Genomic DNA, 19,177 nt, shown 5'->3' on the forward strand with positions numbered 1-19,177 from the left:
ACATTGTGTTAGTACGAGGCATGGAGGTTATGTGACAGCACCAAACAACACAGTGCATCCCTGCCAGCAGATTTGTGACATGACCACACACAATGACAGGTCTAAGGCTGCCAGCTTTACCAGCCAGGCTGTGGTACACCCTGTAAAGAGCTGCTCTGCTCTCGCTGTTTCTAAAGCACTGTAATGACAGTGTTGTGCCCCATGCTTCATTCTAAATACACACCGCACACACACAATTCCTCTGACTTCATCAGATATCCAGGCCAGATTTGTCCCTTAAAGTACCAGGGGATTCAGAAGTCCCCAAAAAGTCCGGGCTGGTGGAGATGCTGAGGAGCGCCTGGGGTCGCTGATGTCAGAATGCCATTGTCTGCACGAGGATTTTGATATAGCCCCTAGGCCCCCTTTTCAGGACAAGATTTTGACTGCCAGCCAATGCCTTGCGGTAAAGATGGCACCTGTGAAACAGACCTGTAAATACACCAAGCTGCTGTGAGCATAATGTATTGTTCCTCAGACACTTTGGTGTAACAATAATAGTTCTGTGCAGACTAGTCATAAGCAAATACTTCCAGAGTGTAGGATGCGGATGCTATACTGTGAAAAGGCACAGAAACCATCTGCTAAATACACAGAAAAGAAAGCAGCACAAAACCCTTCACCACAAACCTCGTATTTGATTCTGAGTTGCAGTCATTCTCCACTGCATTTTGGGAGGGAGAAATCTCGTTGCAGTCATGAGAGCCTGACCTGCAGCTCTCACCTAAACAAATCCATCGATGGAGGGGAGCCACTCCCAGAGACAAGATGAGGCTACGGTTCGATGATCTGCCTCCTGTCCCAGCTGGGTGTCAGCATGTATTTCATTATACTCCAGTGCTATGCAACTAATTATTGAGGAGTCGGAATAGCTGAGGAAATTGCAATGTATTCCTAACAGAGAAAAAAAAATAAAAAATGCGATCTCTGCCCGTTTCTGTTTTAGCAAAATTCTTTCAGTAGAAAAATAGTGACATTTCTGTCAATCAGTCAGCACCTTTCTCTGGAAGGAAAGTTAGATAAATGTATGTTGCATTTCAAAGGCATGGAGGAGACAGAATAACAAAATTCAGTTTTAAAATTATTTAAGCAAGATACAGGACATGAAACAAATGGCTCTCAAACTTGAAATGCATCTGTGTTTCTCATCCCATGTACATGACTGAAGTACAAAGAAGATACTGGTTTACAACACAAAACCATGCAAGCAGACGAGAAGATCTTTTTACCAAGTGAGAAGATACAGACGCAAGGCTGCATTTCTCTTTAGACAGGAGTGGAAAAGAGAAAGAATTACAGGGTTTAGGGCTGACTAACCCATATCTACATAAAAATTACTGGACATTAGAACACTTTGTTCACTGAAAATAAAACTAAATGCTTTGAGGTGCTTAGTTTAACCTCCAAAATAATGGTGAAGGGATTACATTAAAAAATTACATTTTTTAAAACTTTGAAAAAACAACTGAAGCAGCATATCCTGGGGAAAAGTTCATGTTTTCTTGTAACTCTTCCATACCTGTTTCCCAAATATGATCTACCAGAGTCCAGTTTTAAGAACAAGCTCTGTCAATGACACAAATTCCTTTATTTAATTGGCAGTTACATCTTTCTAGGGAACTCACAGTGACCAGCAATACTAGTTACTTGTGTGACTAGTCAACTAGTCAACTAGTGATTCTTGGAAGCAAAAATGTGCATTGTCTTCTTCAGACTTTCACAGAACATGTCATTTTCGCTGCTAGACTTAGAGATCTCCTGTACTCCAGACACAATCCCAGTAGAATTAAATGGAAAAACACATGCATTGAAATAATACATGTTAAAACGAACCATTTTTCTTAATGCAGTTTGTAAGTGCAAATCAATAATTTTAAAAATTCCTCTCTTACAGGACTACCATTTAAAGTCAGGGGTTACTTGTCACTGGCACTGCATGAGGCCTCACGGGCTGACACTGGGCTGTCTTCTTTTCCAGACATCGCATTTTCTGAGCGGAATGGCTAGCACCTTCTGTCGTCTCCTGGCTGGCCGTGCAACCACTGCACTCTTTGCTGCCGCAGGCACAGGGGTGCTGACCACCGGGTACCTCCTCAACCAGCAAAATGTGAAGGCTGCTATCCATGAAAAACGGAAACTCTTCCCTCCAAGGTAAGCACTGGGGGTTAGGAGCACAGCACCCTGTTAGCCTGGCTAGGAGCAACATTTAACTCTTTGGAGGAAGAAGATGCCCATCAACGCTGTAGAGTCCTCACATGGTCACACCATCTGTGTGTCTGTCCATGGGCTGTGTGACCTGAAAAACAGCACTCATTATTAAAAACGCCAGATTTGGGTAGCACCAGCAATAGCTTTCAAGACCAGAAAGCAGGGATTTGAAATAGTATCAAGAGTCAAAAAAAAAAAACCACCAAAACATTGCTGAACAATGACAAGCCTAAGAAATGTTTCAAATTTTAGGCAGAGCACTATATTAGTCTTTATTTTATCTCATCAGCTATCAAACACTTTGCAGCTCAACCCATCGGACTGTACGGACTCTACCATTAGGAAATGTGAAAATATTTTCCTCATGCAAGTAGTAAAGAAATCTCCCATATAACTGCTGTGCTTGAAATACTCCCAATTCTGTTACAAATTCGCTGGCTGATGATTAGAAGCTAATCACAGACCTTCTTCTCTGTACGTTGACTTTGCTGGCCATACTTGTGAAAAACAATACATATCAGGCTCTACAGAGCTTTTTTAAAGAAATGAACAGAATTCTAGTTAAAATATATTCTTACAGAAATAACAGAGTTGTTCATAAAGCAAATCAGTACCAGTACAAGGCAGATGTGGTCTGACTCAGTTGCAGAAATGCCTTGCTGAAGTATAACATTTTTATTTTCCCTGGCTTAGTTCACCATGCAGCTTTGTGTAGATAATAATGCCGTTAAAGCAAACTCAGACACTGTAGAAGAATGAGCTTCCCAGCTGACATAGATCAGACAGCCCCACTGATGTGCACTAAGCACCTGGGCTCCGAACTACAAAGAACTTCTTCAGCTAAACTTAATTCCCTTCCGACTTGAACAAAACAATGCTAGAGCTCTTTTATTTCTGAATAAGAGTGTCTCAGCAGAGATTTAATGGGGCTCAGTACACTTTCAGAGCTCTCTCGGATTTATTTTCTTGGTAGCCCTCGGTAGCAGAACGCTGTTACTGCCTGTCGGTGTGACGGCCCACCGGTGTGCAGTGACCTGAATCCTCCTCCCTCCTAAAACTCAACCCAACATATAATCCAAGATCTAATTATACTTTTATACCACGCTGTGTGCTCTGTATCTCATGATCCTTTAAATAGCTTCACAAACTAGCAAGGATTACTCTTCAGAGGTGCCAGATTAATTGCTTGGGGTTCTGCCTTCTCTTCAGCGCAGACTATCCTGATCTCCGCAAACATAACAACTGCATGGCCGAGTGCCTCACTCCGGCCATTTACGCTCGGCTACGGGACAAGGTGACTCCCAACGGCTACACCCTGGATCAGTGCATCCAAACCGGGGTTGACAACCCTGGCCACCCTTTCATTAAAACCGTGGGCATGGTCGCAGGTGATGAAGAATGCTACGAGGTAAGACATTTCCACAATCCTGTTGTATTTGGTTCAGTTTTTGTGGCATCGCTAGCTCCTTAGATGAAGACAGATTCCTGGTAGGGTATGCGCTCCCAAGATAAATTGTATCCCACAGAGTACATAAGGGGCAGGCCATGTGCATAAAGATGGTGTTTTCCCTGCTCTTCCACATTAGGAAATGCATGAAGATGAGGCATTAACTACAGATGCCCTCTCTGCTGCAACTGAAGTTAATAAACTGTACCTGCTTGGGAGCAGCTGCTACCTGGCTCCAGCAGCTTCCCTCCTTCCTACGACTAAACTTAGCTTACGGCAAAGCTATGCAACTCTGAGACAGACAAAACAGAGGTAATGTGGAAATTACATTGTGGAACAGCAGAGGCACAAGTGAAACAAAAACGTCTTCTGGGAAGTGCCAGACATCCTTAAGCCACAGCTTTTGGATCATGATGAAAGCTGAAGCCAGACAGCATTAGGATGGACAGGTTTACTTAACTTTGGAACAAGGAGAAGAGGAAAATACAAGAAAATACATGTTTTTATTGACCTCTGTGGCCTGCTTCCTTCAGTCTACCTAATGGTACCTATTATTACACAGTCTTCTAAGAGCATCCCAATGCGGGGCTGCTGAGGAAGGACTGGGACACTTGGCATCCTGGACTATCAGCTCCCATCGTTTGGTTTACTCATTTAGATGGGCCACTGCTTCTCACCCGCATGAAGATGTGGTTGTGATTGGTGTTGACGCACCTGACACCAGTGGCTCTGACGAGGACTAGTGTTCCACGGCAGTGAAGACACAGGGTATTTCCACATGGCCTAAAAACAAGAGGCAAGCTGCCGGGGAACTCCGAGTGTGTGTTCTGCTCGGTAATCCAGCCTGAAACCTAATCTGGTTGACACCACATCCAGTACCTGTCTGTGGTAACTAGAGTAATCCTGTTAAGTAAGGTGCAATTGCACCTTATTGCTGTGAAGATGAGCAACCACTGCAGAGCACTGTCTAGGTGAAAAGCACTCCTTCTTGTCATATTTAGCCCTGTCTGCGTTTGCAAAGCCTGTTCCCCAGGAGCCTGTGCCGGGGGACTCCTCCTATGGCTGAAGCCGGTGCATTTAAGCATTTCCGTGATGCTGGAGACTCTTTCTAGGTTCTCTTGACTCCATAGGTGTTTGCTGACATTTTTGACCCTGTCATTAAAGTGAGACATAATGGCTACGATCCACGGACAATGAAGCATCACACGGACCTTGATGCATCCAAGGTAGGACTCATATAAAATAATGGGACAATAAAGGTTCAGGGCTGCTTCCTACAGTGATGATATTGCACGTAATAGTACTTTTCTTTTCCCTGATCCAACTCCAAAGACAGTAATTTTAGCGTTAAAGAAAGCGGGATGCCACTTGTGGCCCTAACAGCAAGACAGCTGCATCCCTACCTTGTTCCTAGCCAAGGGATCAGTCTCCACTGTGCTAAGCACTTGGGCCACAGTCTCACTTGGCAAGGTGGGTCTGTTCATCAGCTTACAGATAACTGTGTCTCAGGGCTGGAATGAAAGTGGGAGTTTACTCCACTATGTCCACATACACATGATCAGACCTCACCTGCTGCTTAATATTTCCTTCATAGTTCAACTACACCGTGGTTTAGCATCTTCTTGGGCATTCCTCATTCAAAGGATCTTCCATACCTGGCCCGCTGCCTCTGCCCATATCCGTGTTTCCAAAAGCCACATAGATCCCTTTATATTTTGGGACCACAAAGGACTGGCTGGTTACTCTGCCATGTTCATTTGGCCAAAGAAACTACTTGTTCCTAAAAAAAATACTCCTGGTGTCTGATACTCTGAGGGGCTCCTGGCATCCTGAGTATTTGTGACCTCATGGAGAGGTCATCACACCTCTCTTTTTGTAAGATGGGATTTGTTTTTTTTTAATGGTGGAGTACAAGACAGGGGGACCACATATGAACTAATGAAACACTCTTCCATCAGATCACCCAAGGTCAATTTGATGAGCGCTACGTCCTCTCATCACGCGTGCGGACTGGCCGCAGCATCCGGGGCCTCAGCCTCCCTCCTGCCTGCAGCAGGGCAGAGCGGAGAGAGGTGGAGAACGTCGTGGTCACCGCGCTCGCTGGGCTGAAAGGAGATCTCTCTGGAAAGTACTACAGCTTGACCAATATGTCCGAGAAGGATCAGCAGCAGCTTATTGATGTAAGTATAGCTCCAGCAATGACACCACCCTCATTTACTCTTCACCTTTCTTTGGGATACATGCTTTCCTGTGTAACTAAGGAGAACAATCACAGCATTAATCCAGTAGCTAAAGGCCTGCCAATATTTTTAATATAATGGCAAATCATCCAGCGTCTATATTTTGGCTAAGTACATACTGCGCAGGTCCAAAATGTGGAGTTATATTCCAGACTCAGCAACAGCTGAGTCAAATCAAATATACAAGGCTGCTGCCACCTCTTTGGACAAATAAAGAAGTAAATTCAGGACTTTTTCTTGGTCATTTCCTCGAGCAAAGATTGATATTTTCTATATTAATAACCATTCTAAGTAAAAATATTACATTTAGATAAGCTTTACATACCATCTGTGTTCTGGACTGTCGAGGTGGGGGCTTTGGCTGTAATTTCTTTATGTCAAAACTACACGAATTCTAATTTCCCCAAAATGACTATAGCCAACTGCACCCAGGTGACCTTTTCCCAGTCCTGTAACTGCGTTTAGGGATGTAACGAGAGTTTTCATTGTCACACTGACAGAAACACAAGGATTTTCATCATGGATTTTGTCGCAGCATGTGACATGTCCAAACAAACCTTGAATGTGCATTTTAAATATCATAGGGAATGGCTGTACCCTGTCAGCTATATTCATGGCACATTAATCCATAACATCAACCAAAACAGAGATGATGAAGTAACATAGCTATTTATAACCCTGGAACTAGGTGTCACAGTCCGGATTAACCAGGAGTTAAGAATTTATGTAAAATCAGTAACTTTTTGAATTGAATGTTCTTGGCAGTATGTTTTTTGACAAGATGTTGATGATCTATTGTAGGTTTTATTTCATTGCCTTTTTCAGTAGGAGAGAGCAGAGGTTGAAGTAGGAGCATGGAAAATAGAATTCCTTCATGGTTTAAGGCTAAGTCATTTGGGAAGTGGAATAGGCTTCACTGATTTAGCACTTTACCTTGGTTTGTTTGTTTTTATGGTAATATAAATTAATAGAAATCAGGGCATTGAATCTTGTAACCTCAGATTCCATCTTTACCTTGTACCGTTGCTTATCTCCTCCAGCACTTTAGGACCTTGAACCTCTAAGGTACCAGGCTTTCTGCCAGCCTTTAATAAGCACCATTTGATCTCTGTAAGATCAAATCTTACAGATCAAACTTGATTTCTCTAAGATCAAATCAGTGCTAACTGACTGGCATTCAGCACAGAAAGCATTTAGTACTTAGCAGATTTGGACCATACACCCGTAAGGGAAACTAACAGTGCCTGGGTGTTTTCTTGCAAAAAGTGGAATTTTTCTTTCAAGCGAAAGTGTCAAGTGGAGCAAGCTGAGGAAGGAAATGTTGCGTCCCTGTGATGAGCAAGGAGAACTCTATACCTTTTCTTTCTGCATGGTTGGGGTTCTGGCTGCATCATGTCCATTACAGGGTGTTCAAGGATGAAAACCTAAAATTCTTCACTAAGGGGAAAAAATAAATAAAGCATACCAACTTGTCTACTATGTCATATTTATTTTGGATAGCTTGCCTCACTATTTGTAATTAAACCCTAGATTTAAAAACCCAATCAAACAACACCCCCCACCCCCAAACTCCCCCTCCCACACATGAAAATCAAATACTTATTTGCTTTGAGAAAAAAAAAAACAACTCTATTAAAAAAAAATCTAAATGATCCGGAATGTGGTAAGTCGATGGCACAGCAGGTGCTACATTATTAAATCAGAAATAGCACCTCTGTTAAGGAACAGAACAAGTCTGTGATTCCAAAAGGTCAAGCTTAGCACTGATTTAATTCCTCCCTTGAATTCATGCTCAGAATAAATTGCTAAATCTTTGTGCTGGGAAATATCTTTTCAGAACTTTGTTTGGTTTGTGTTTTTTTTTTCCTTCCAGTCTTTAAGAACTTGTTGCCTTCTCCTACCCTGACACATGTCTGTACCAGGAAACATCTCTGGTGCTAGCAGTCAGGATCCCCCAGAGCAGCTTTGGTGTGTATATGCAGTATTAGGTCCCTGCCTCCCATTGCTCCCTACATTTGAAAAATGTTTTCGGCAAAATATGGTCATATTACCAATGTCAGCCTGAATCTGCAAGACTCAAGAAAACCACCTTTTAGTTTCAGAAGAAGCAACCAGACTCAAAAGCTGTACGATGTGATTTACTTGTACATTGATTGCCTTCACGTGAAATGTATTAGACAGTGTTATCCTGCTTCCTTGAACAAACCTGAATTTTGTTTTGTTTCCTCTCTCTTTTTCTCTCTCTCTTTGGCCCCATTCTGGTGTCCAGGATCATTTTCTCTTTGATAAGCCAGTGTCCCCTTTGCTAACATGTGCGGGGATGGCACGTGACTGGCCAGATGCCAGAGGAATCTGGTATGTTGTGTGACTTGCAGAAGCCTGTGTGGTGTTTTAAAGATTGTTTTACAAATCTCCTTGCTTGTCCTAACCTTGCATCCGCTCTGTCCTCATACTCACAGCATGTTCAGTTTGCTTTAAAAAAAAAAAAATATTTTCTTCCTTATTTGAAAAAACAGACCCAAACAAAACCCAGTAACGAACAACAGAATGGGTAACACCTTTATATTCAAGAAGCCATCACTGATATCCACACAACACGGTATTTGGGTTTTTATCTCCATTTTTTCTATTTCTATATAAAAATTTGTTTAGGGAAAGAGCCCATGAGTCAGTTGGCAGAGCTGAGGTTACACAAGGAGCTCTGACACCAGATTGCAGCCACGCTGTCGGCTGGGAACCACTGACCATACAGCTGCAGGACATTGCATTGCAAATTCCTGTCCTCCTCCTCACTGTCAAGAGACAGAGCGTTATTTTAATTCCCAGAGCTGAAAGTGACCCTTTCTTTCCAAATGAACTGGACAAAAAGTACATAGAGGAGTATGTATGAATTTCCCATTTTGTTCTAGGTCTGTTTCTACTTCCACAACACACTTGCCATATTTGTGCCCAAACATGATGTTTTCTGGGGAGAGAAAGGGATAAGAGCTCTGAGACCAGTGCGCACACGTGCTACCAGAGCACGTGGCAGTGCACAGTGCACAGCATCTGCATCCACCCTGGTATACTTCTAGGCATTACCAGATGCTTTAATTCGAAAAATTAGGCTAAAAAGGATTCTGAGGAGTCACCTAGCCACAGACAGGTTCAGGACTTCCAGTGAGGATGGAACTTCAGGTGGAAAAAAACCCCAACTGCTCTCCAAGCATTGTCTGCCAATCCTGACTCATGTTCAGAAGCACAGCCTGTATCACTGCGATGAGCTGAACACCGCTTCTGTTGGGGAGCAGGCACTGTGAAACCTGATCACATGTGAAACTTTATAACCTGTTGGAAATATGTGAGCATTCTTTTATTTCAACAAGCTTCAGAGGAGTTCCCTAGTCCTTGTTCCTGTCCGAGGAAGAGGATAATTTTGAGGCATCCCATTCATTGTCTCTACAAACAGGAGAAGTACCAACAATATAAATACTATCTAGGGATCTCCTGAATAAAATAGACCTGGTTTTTGGCTTGTTCTACATGTGAAATATCAGGCAGATGGTAAAAAAATTAGTATATTTAGAAAGTATTTCAGTAAGCCACATTTAGAACACCTGCCTTTCTCTTGCAAGAAGATGTCAAAAGGAGTACAAGTTCTGGAAATCATTTAGCTTATAACAAATGCGATCCTGTCCTTATGGGCTGCAGGACTGTTCCCACCGACCTCACCGGCAGCGATGGCACAGTTTAAATGCACTCAGTGTGGCCTCCCTCTGCACTCCTTAAGCAATGGGGAGACTTAGTTAATTAAAAGGGGAGCTGAGTCAGGCCAACCTCAGTCTATTTGGAAAACCCTCCCCTGATCATTTGTACGTGACTGAAGACCTTGGGTGGCCAGGGCACCAGGGCACAGGCTGTTCGCATCTGGCAAACTCAAAGGGCAAAAAAGGGAGTCGCAGTTAAAGACCAGCTGAAAGGCAGGCTCTCTGTGAACTTTAACTTTCGACTTTCATGTGCTTCAAACCTGGTAATATTCCACTCCTTGTACAAATGAGTCTGATCCCATCAGTCACATTCTATGTGCTGTAGAAAGGCTGCAGTAGAAGAGAAAGAAAGTGGAGAAAAAGTAAGGAAATGTGACCTCAGATTTGACCCAGCACTTACTAAACCTATTCACAACTGATCTGTCTGAAGTAAGAGTGGGTATCTTCAGGCATTTTTATCTTGGCTGACAAGCCAGCATCACTAACGCGCTGTCCAGAAGCAATGCGCAGCTGCTGTCTTCGGGCACGTAACTTGACTGATGTGGTAATCCAGGGCTACTAAGCAATACAGAGGGCACTGGGATTTGATTTAGAGGAGAACACAATTAAGTAAGGGCATATTGCTTGGCCCCCAGCAGCATGTAAATGTTAGGGTTTTTTCCTACCTGCACAGTTTTCTAAGAACAATAAAAACCATCCCCAGTGACAGAGAATCGAGCCTGGCTTCTCCCTTTGCTGCACCTCCCAGCTGTGCTCAAGCTACAGGACAAAATGTTTTTCCTCACTCAGTACCATGGCAGCAAGATGTGATCAGAAAAACTGCTCTTCTTGCTGTGCCCGAGAAACCCGCGTAATGCCATGGGCGTAACGGATCCGACTGTGAACGCTGCTCAAGTCCCTATCTCTGCAATGTCATTTTGCTGTGCTTTACCTCTCCACAGCCCTGAAAGACTGTGATAAAACTCAGGATACTGAGAATTATTTTTCAGGGTTTGTCTTTTTAAAGATACTCTTCTTTTTTTTTTTTTTTTTTTTTTTTTGCTCTTAACTAGGCATAACAATGACAAGACATTTCTCATCTGGATTAATGAAGAGGACCACACCAGGGTGATCTCCATGGAGAAGGGTGGTAACATGAAACGAGTATTTGAAAGATTTTGCCGTGGTTTGAAAGAGGTAGTATCTCAAATGAGTTTATTATTCCTGTTTGTTTATTGTTGGGCTGTTGTCAGCACTGCTTACTGCGGTTCACACTGAACTGACATCTCCGGGAGCAACAAAATGAAGTAACGCCAGTCCACATAGCAACCACACTAACACAGTTAAAGGAGGAAACATGGGCAAACTGCTAGCTGAGTTGTAGGGAAAAATATATAAAATGTCTTTGTAGCATTTCCATTAAAATCTTAAGCACAGGCTGGCTAAAGAAATATCCCTTTTTTTGCCACTTCATCCCCGAGGGCTGTGGGAATCCATAAATCAAGCATTTTATTTGGACTGCTTGATTTACTTGAATGAAGAATTTATTTGGCCCAGCCTCCTGGTTCTCATCCCTGATGCTGGGAGCAGAGTGGATGCTGCTTAGGCTCACCGCCACTTTGGGGGAGATATGGGGTTTTGTGATTAAAATACTAAGAACTGATGGCCAGGGCTCTGAGATTTTATTCTGGTCTAGCTATCTCCTCACAGAGACACAAAATTCTTTATGAGATGGCATGTGGGTTAAAACAGCTTTGTGTAGATAACTCAGGTATGGCTTCAAGTTGGCTCTGGCCCAGTGCAGCCCTCTGTACTGCTCCGGCACAGAAAACGATGCTTTAACAGAAAAAGAGGATTTTACTGTGTCCCACAGGCAATACAGCAAGGTGCAGTGGAACAGGTGACGTGGCCAAACACTATTCTCCACTACGCTCCTCCACATCATTCCTGGCTGGATTGCCATACCACATGAAACTCTGGAGGTTAAACTATGTCAGAAACTGTCTTGAAATTGCCTCCAAGACTGTAAGAATATTCAGGGTGCATAAAACAACTATTTCTCCATATTGGGATCCTTGGCATTCGGGATCCTCCAAACTATGGAGGAACAGCATTTGTCTCCATCACACTGCTTTTCTTCCTGGGTATGGAAACGCATATTGAGCCAGCCTCGACCACTTGCTTCATTTTTTCTACCTTGGCAAAACAGCTTCTCTGGCTTTCTGGAGACACCCCTGTCTCAGAAACCCCCCAGTATGTGTAGAGCTGATGCAGCTGTGCACCCCTGTCATATCACTTCACAGTCCCCAGCCAAAAACAGGCAGGGCCAAGTAGGGACAGTGGGGAACTACAGTCTCTTGATCGTGGAAGCAGGGGAAGTTCAGAGCATTCACAGGGAGGTTTGACGATATAGTATGTTTTGGAACACTGGAAAACAAAAGCACCAAATGGATGCTTCTTTGTCATTGGCGTGGTTAACTGGGACTGGATTTGCAAGGTAAACCCATGAGACTGAACAGTGTACAGGCTGGTGGCCCAGGTGGATGCTGTTCCCAGCTTTTCCTCTGGTACTGTGTGTAGCTCACATTCAACAGAGGTGGACCTACAGACCCAGCCACGGGAAGCGGTCAGACAGCCTTGGGAACCGTGACCAGAGCAGGTGCCTAAGGCAGGACATCAGGTCTAGTTTCCCACCATCAATTCTGATGTCCTCACACCATATAGAAATGATATTAGGAGACTCCTTTATTCCAAACTCTTCTGCAGAATGGAAGTATTCACCTATATTGGCAGAGATCTTGTGAGCATGAGCTGGTTTACATATCTGATTCTCCTCTGGAGGAGAAGAGAACTGAATTGAAATTATATTTGGATCACAGAAGTAAGTCCAGGAAGCGCAGATGAGTGAACAGAGTACCAGTCTATTCAAAGGTCAACAGACCCTTGTGATTTTTCTGTAGATAATTATTTCACTCTTCTTTCTAAGCTGGCCAGAGATCTGCCAATGAAAAGCATTAGATACAAGCTATGTTGTCTCCTTATAATGGAAGTGTGGCTGTTAATACGAGGCAGTTGGAAGTCAAGTGTCCTCCTCCAAGAGTCATGACATCACATTGAAAATTAAACAAAACTCAGCTTCAGCTCCTTTTGTTTGCTTCATAGTGTTTCAGTCCTTTGGACTTGTGTGTTGCAACCTTGCTCCAAAAATAAGAAGGTTAGAAACACAAGGCAAAAGCCACAATTCTTACGTGAAGATACAGCTTCGTGAGCTAAGGCTACACCATGACAGGGAGCTTTGTGACAAAGTGACAAAGAGTCTGCAAGCTAGTATTCGTGAGAAAACGATGAAGAAATCCTTGTAATGTGCACTGGGGATCTTGGTATCTGATGAATGCAAACATCTGCATCAGATCTAAACCAGACTGTACTGGGGTGTAAATTTATGCAACTCCACTGGTGTTAGTGAAGTTTATCGTCAACACAGATACATGGTGAAAAGAATCTCAGCTATAAGCACACATCTTAAAATAAGACATTTGCATGCTGCCCTTTTCTTTTTGCTTTTTTTTTTTTTTTTGCCGTCATAGGTGGAAAGATTAATTAAAGAACGGGGCTGGGAGTTCATGTGGAACGAGCGTCTCGGATACGTTCTGACCTGTCCTTCCAACCTGGGAACGGGTTTACGCGCTGGAGTCCACGTGAAGCTGCCCAAGCTTAGCAAGGTAGATAAGTCATTGAAAAGGCCAGTGGCATAAGTCAGCTCTTCTGATTCCTAAAGGAACAAATGAAAAATGACAGCTTACAGCGACTGCACGTTTGCATGATGTGTAACAAGGTCCCAGGGATAATGCTTGACTAATTGAGCACACTTTTGTTCTGCAAATTATTGTATTTGTTATGGAAATTAATCTACTCAGCAGATAGCTGCCAAGATGTGCTGTAATCCAAGGACTGAGAAAACTATCCATCTCTGCCCATCTCTGTGGAGATGCTGTTAAGTCATGGATAATAGCATTGCAATGACTTGGCACAATATACAGGATACAAGGCAATAAGCTCAAATCTGTTTCTTCTGACAGGATCCCAGGTTTCCAAAAATCCTGGAAAACCTGAGGCTGCAAAAGCGCGGCACTGGTGGAGTCGACACGGCAGCTGTAGCAGATGTGTATGATATCTCCAACTTGGACCGCATGGGTCGCTCAGAGGTAACCTGTTTTCACTCCTGATGAATGAGGTCCAATGGAAATGCACACTCAAAGAAAAATTATTTATGTGCATGCAGTGCTTGACAAATATTCCTATAATGGCAATGAAAAAAACCTAACCCTGAGCAAGTTCCATAAATGTGACTTGCGTGCACCATGTGCTGAGGATCTGCAGTGAGAGGATGAATGTGCTGGAAAGGTTTGGTAACAGACTTCCCTCAGGACAGTGTTTCTCAGCGTCACAACACAGACTCTTAGACCTTCCAGCCTGCTGGTGTGCCCAGCCGTGAGACCGGTGTCCAGTGGTCCCTGCAGTCCTGAGGCATGTTTACAAATTGTACTGCTGCAAAACGCTGGGGAAAGAAGCAGGGATCGAGTCCCAACCCACTGAGGCAGTCAGGCACTGAAAGCAAGACTGGTTTAAGGTGTTGTGTTCCTTTTAGTATTCAGCCAAGCACTTCCTCCACAATTAGACGGCAGGAAGGTCAGTCCTTTCACTCCAGAATAACTGAGGAGGAGGAGTTGGTGCTGTCTTCACACGTCCAGTGTGGCACGGAGCAGAGGATGTGGGAGCGCTGGGTTTAAATCAGGGCAAAGATTTAATTGTCAGCTCCGCACCCTCCCTGTTGGGCTGTAGGCTACAATGACATGGGTTCCTCTCAGACATTTGTTTCGAAGCTATTTCAGTTTGAATGAGTATTTGTCGTGCCAGAGAGCAGAAATGACCCTATAGCCTGGTGCTGCTGCCACTCTCCTGGGAGACTCAGGTCCCAGATCTCATTCCAGTTTCGTATTTAAGTGACTTATAAAGCAGAACAGCTCCTAAGAGCAAATCTAGTGGAGGATGGGGAAAAAACTGCTGTGTCAAAGAGTTACCACCTCCTCCCACCCGCCCTGCCTGAGTCAAACCCTTGCTGCAGGTCATGGGCTGCAAGTCCTGCAGCACTGCCACTGCTTCCCTTTCCTCACCGAGACCAGGGCTGTACTCACCCGTGGCCACATCAAGAACAACCGAGACAATAATTTACCTTGCAAGACCCTGTAAGTCCAGCAATTCGAGCACTCTGTTAGTAGGTAGGAAACAAGAGGTTCAAACCTTCTGTTAAACACGTCTCTCATCACCCAGGCACATGCTGTAAGCTCTCAGCCATGGTCATCTGGGCAGGCCCTGGTGGGACTGATGTCTCTTGAGGACTCTTCTTCTCCACTAGCAAAGCAATACACAATTTGAGCTCAGAGGCTGACCTGCTTGTACCTGTCAGGATTTGAAGGGCTGCCTGATTGCCCAGCTGCAAAACTTTAATTACCTCGCGGGCTTTGCTGCAAGTTAAAACACCATTGCAAGTAAAAGCATGCTGTCAAGGTGGGTTTATCCAGAACAGCACAGCACCAAGAGCTTTGGCAGCTTAGATTCAGATGCAGTTTCGTCCTGCTGTTGCAGCCCAACACCCGAGTTCAGCCTGATTCTTGGTAGGTTTTCATAACACAAACATAACACTGCGACAATGCACCTGGGTTACAATTAGATTCAAACCTGTCCACAGCCAGCCAGCTGGCTTCCCTTCCTCGCTTACCTCGGGTTTTCTGCTCCTGGGAAAGATCCAAGTCAGGTCTTTTGTGCTTTCTTATTTGGACATACCCTTGAATGTCTTCACACCCAGGGGGCATGTGGACAGGGGTTTGGAAATTTTAAATTTTGGAGTTTGATGTAGGCGGCTATGTTTGGTTGGATCTAAAATGTAATAAATAGGAGTGAAAAGCTATTAAGCAGTATTGTTTGCAAAAACAGTATGTAACAAAGACATTATTAATACCTGAAACATCATCATGCATGCTTTATACTAAAATAACACTAATAATACAAAAGGATTACACAGCATGACTAATTAATACCAGATGGCCTAAGCCTACAAATTTTTGCTTATATGAAGACTTCCACTGAAGTGAGTGATGCCTTGTTTAGTAAGAATTCAAAGGATTAAGCCAATAGATATGATTCCTACCTTGAAGATTCTGAAATCTAAATAAGACAAGCCAGACTCAAGGGGATAGAAATGTTTTATTAAAAGACGTATTTTTTTTCAGTACATAATACAATAAATTCCATTATGTGGTAAATGTGTTTGCAGAACTGAATTACGTCCCCGAAGGTGTAAGATAAAACAGTTTGTATTTTTGCTTTGTTTCAGTTACTGGTCAATGCAAACCTAATATGAAATTACTTTTCTCCTGGAGGCTGCAAATTCAGACCTCTGATTTCCCAACACAGCTGGTCTGTAAAAGACAATAAAATAAACTGCTAAACCACTGAAATGCTTTATAGTAAAAAAAAATCCCTTGAAAATCAGCAACTGTCACAATAAAAAGACAATGGGATTTAGTCTTCGCATTTGGGTTTAATAAGCCAGTCATTAAAGGTTGCTAATGAACCATTTCATGAAGATGAAGAAAAATCAGTGCTATAGCTTGCTGTCTAGCAATAGCTCAGGGCCTGTGGTCCTCGCATGTCACTGCCTGCGGAGAAAGTCTGCTGGGGACAAGGCATCTTGAATTCTTCACCAATTCTGAAAAAGGGTACAAGGACACCACTACCCCCTGCCAGACAGAATTGCAAATTTTGGTGCTGCTCTGGGCCTGGAGCTAATCCTACCCCTGCCAGTGTAAATCAAGAGCTGAAAACAAAAGAGTGATGGATGATGTAGAGCCAGCATGAGTTTAGGATGAGTGCCTCTGCTTCAGAGATGTGGGTCCTGGGTTTGGCAAAACTGCCTCAGCAAAGCCGGCACGCTTGACAGAATGAGTACGGCATCTTTCCCCACAGCTGACAAATCATCGCAGCAGGGTGCATGGTCAGCTGCAGGGGAACACAGGATCCTGAGCCACGCCTGTGAAGCAGTACAAGATTCTGGTTTGACGAGCTTTCTCAGGCAGTCTAAACAGCTGCGGCCAAACAGGTAGTCCTGCCATCCTCCCAGTCCCAGCCATGTGAAGGATTCCTACCCCGTGCTCCAACAGCATTCCTGGCCGGTGTGAACGAGGGCAATGAGCCTCTGTATTCCTCTCCTTGCACCAGCATTCCAGTTAGTTTCTGTCTGTGTTCACATAAATGCTCCTGCAAGCACAGGGGTGGTGCAGGCTCGGGGGCTGGGAAGACACAGCAAAGGCATTTGCTGCTTCTGCGAGAATTGCCCAGTGATGCTGAGCACTCACAGCACTGCTGATTTGGTTTCTTCATCCTTCTACACTCAGTGTGGGGAACACAACGGACAGGCACCCCCGGCTGTGCCAGGCGCTACTGCTCAGGAAACATCTAGGGAGGGCCCTGCGCCCTCAGGGAGATCATATTTGAAACAGGTCTCTCAATTCTCATACCTACACATTTTACATATGGACTTCTGTTTGCTTGTTTTGTTCCTATAGGAACATGAGTAGAAGCGGAATTTGGTGAAAATAACTTCAGAGGCCTGTTTGAAAAATCTCCATTGCCGGTGGCCCAAACTCAGGGCAAACAAGCCAATTTTCCCTTCCTGTATTAACAGTGTTAGCTAAAGCTTCTATTACTACTTCTTCTTGTTGTAGGTGGAGCTAGTCCAGATTGTCATTGATGGGGTCAACTACCTAGTTGACTGTGAGAAGAAACTGGAAAAAGGTCAAGACATCAAGGTGCCACCACCGTTGCCTCAGTTTGGCAGGAAGTGATCTTGCTGCTGATGGCAAACAACTGATGCAAAATATGGCTGCCATTCTGACAGAAAGGCACCTCTGTATATCTCTGTATAAATAACTTGTGTAATAAAACATGCCCTGATACCTGGTGTCTCCTTAGATGCCTGGCTGCACTGGCGGAAGCTAGTCTTCATGCAGCTTTACTAGGATGTATTCAATACAAGCACCTTGCTACACTCTTTTGTGGGGACTGCTTCCCCTTCCTTCTTGGTTGGTGATCAGTACTACCTGATTAATGCAAAAAGCACAAATCCTTAATTGTCGCCTGCATTCGCACTTATGACCATACTTATGAAGCCTCCTACAAGCCCTGATTTCCATTCATAGATGCACTTCTCTCCAGGGATGGTCCAGGCAGCCGAAATCTGCCAGTCTGAGGGGCAGGTGCTGTGAAGTGCTCATTGCTTTCTCTGCAGTGGACACCATGGTGAATCCAGTAGTTAGGCACCTACATGTGCCTTTAGTCTCTGAAGTCCATCACTTGACCTGTCATCAGGAAGTTAGTGGTATTTCTCCATGGGAACTGTTTCTTCTCTGTCTGGGACTGGTCTGCACACAACACTCTTTACCACGCCATCCCAGACTCTCAGACTTGGTCACTCCTGGAGAACTCACTAGGTCACTTCTCAGCTCTTTCCATCAGGCATCATTTCTGGCCTGCAGCCTTGGGCAGCAGCAAGCTGGCCCAAAAATCAGCAAGCAAATCAATTTGCTGATGTTCTGTATCCAACACAAACCTGCTAAGCATGGACTGTCTCAGTCCTCTCCTGCAGCTTTCAGGTTCCAGGTAAACCATCACTCATTAAAGTGCCCTAGGATGAACCACCACTCTGAGCAAGGTCTCTGTGCTCACTACTGTTCCATGGGGTGAGCAGCTTGGTGGAAAGCCAAATAGTAGACACTAACAGTCCCATTGATTGCTTCTTTTTTTGCACATTGAAACATATTCAGTGTTTCACAGTAACCACCAAAACACCAGTTTCAAAACACCAGTTCTCGGGGAAAAAAAAGTCAAAACATGCTCTAATAAATGTGCTGTCTGTGTTGCTGTTGACGAGGGCAGTAGTAACAGCAGAAAACGTTTCAGATTGCTGTAGACAGAAAAATTACACTGCTGAGGTGCCCATTGCTACTGTAGGTACGGGTATGTCTAGGACATGCTGTCCATCAGTGCACATATCGGTGCTTTGGAGCCCATTGCAGCACCTTGAGCAAGGCCAGCTTAGTTTATAAAACTCATACAGTGTAAGCTCTGAGAAAACACTCAGAAAACATGTATTACTCCTAGTTTAAGTCTTCTGTGTCATGAACTCCACTAACAAAGCATCTGTCATCAGAAACCTCTCAGCTGACATTTACTGTACTGTGCCAGCCTGGTGCAAAGCCCCTTGAGAAGGTTTTTCAGCAAGTCACATCTGAAGAGCTGTGATGGGCTAGCTAGACCATAACCAGTTACAGACTTTAAAAATCACTGCTGGAAGCTAATTGAGAGCTAGATGGTGAATTAGCAGCTCTTGGAAACCAGTAGCATGGTATGCTCTTGTTTCGTGCTAAGGAGAGCTGTTATGTACAAAGTACATTGGAGCT

At 44.0% G+C, this 19,177-nt stretch overlaps 1 protein-coding gene across 1 annotated transcript; it reads left to right on the plus strand.

The window, feature by feature from the left end:
- The first annotated feature begins 2,017 nt into the window (after positions 1-2,017).
- CKMT2 (creatine kinase, mitochondrial 2) lies at positions 2,018-17,674 on the plus strand. Its single transcript, XM_010122713.2, has 9 exons — positions 2,018-2,190; positions 3,457-3,655; positions 4,825-4,920; positions 5,653-5,874; positions 8,204-8,289; positions 10,733-10,856; positions 13,247-13,381; positions 13,739-13,864; positions 17,444-17,674. Exons 1-9 carry the CDS (start codon positions 2,039-2,041, stop codon positions 17,561-17,563), a joined length of 1,260 nt encoding a protein of 419 aa, XP_010121015.1. The 5' UTR covers positions 2,018-2,038; the 3' UTR covers positions 17,564-17,674.
- Positions 17,675-19,177: the final 1,503 nt, after the last annotated feature.

Source organism: Chlamydotis macqueenii, chromosome Z, assembly GCF_036417535.1.
Source record: "Chlamydotis macqueenii isolate bChlMac1 chromosome Z, bChlMac1.mat, whole genome shotgun sequence".
In the NCBI taxonomy this organism is placed as follows: Eukaryota; Metazoa; Chordata; class Aves; order Otidiformes; family Otididae; genus Chlamydotis; species Chlamydotis macqueenii.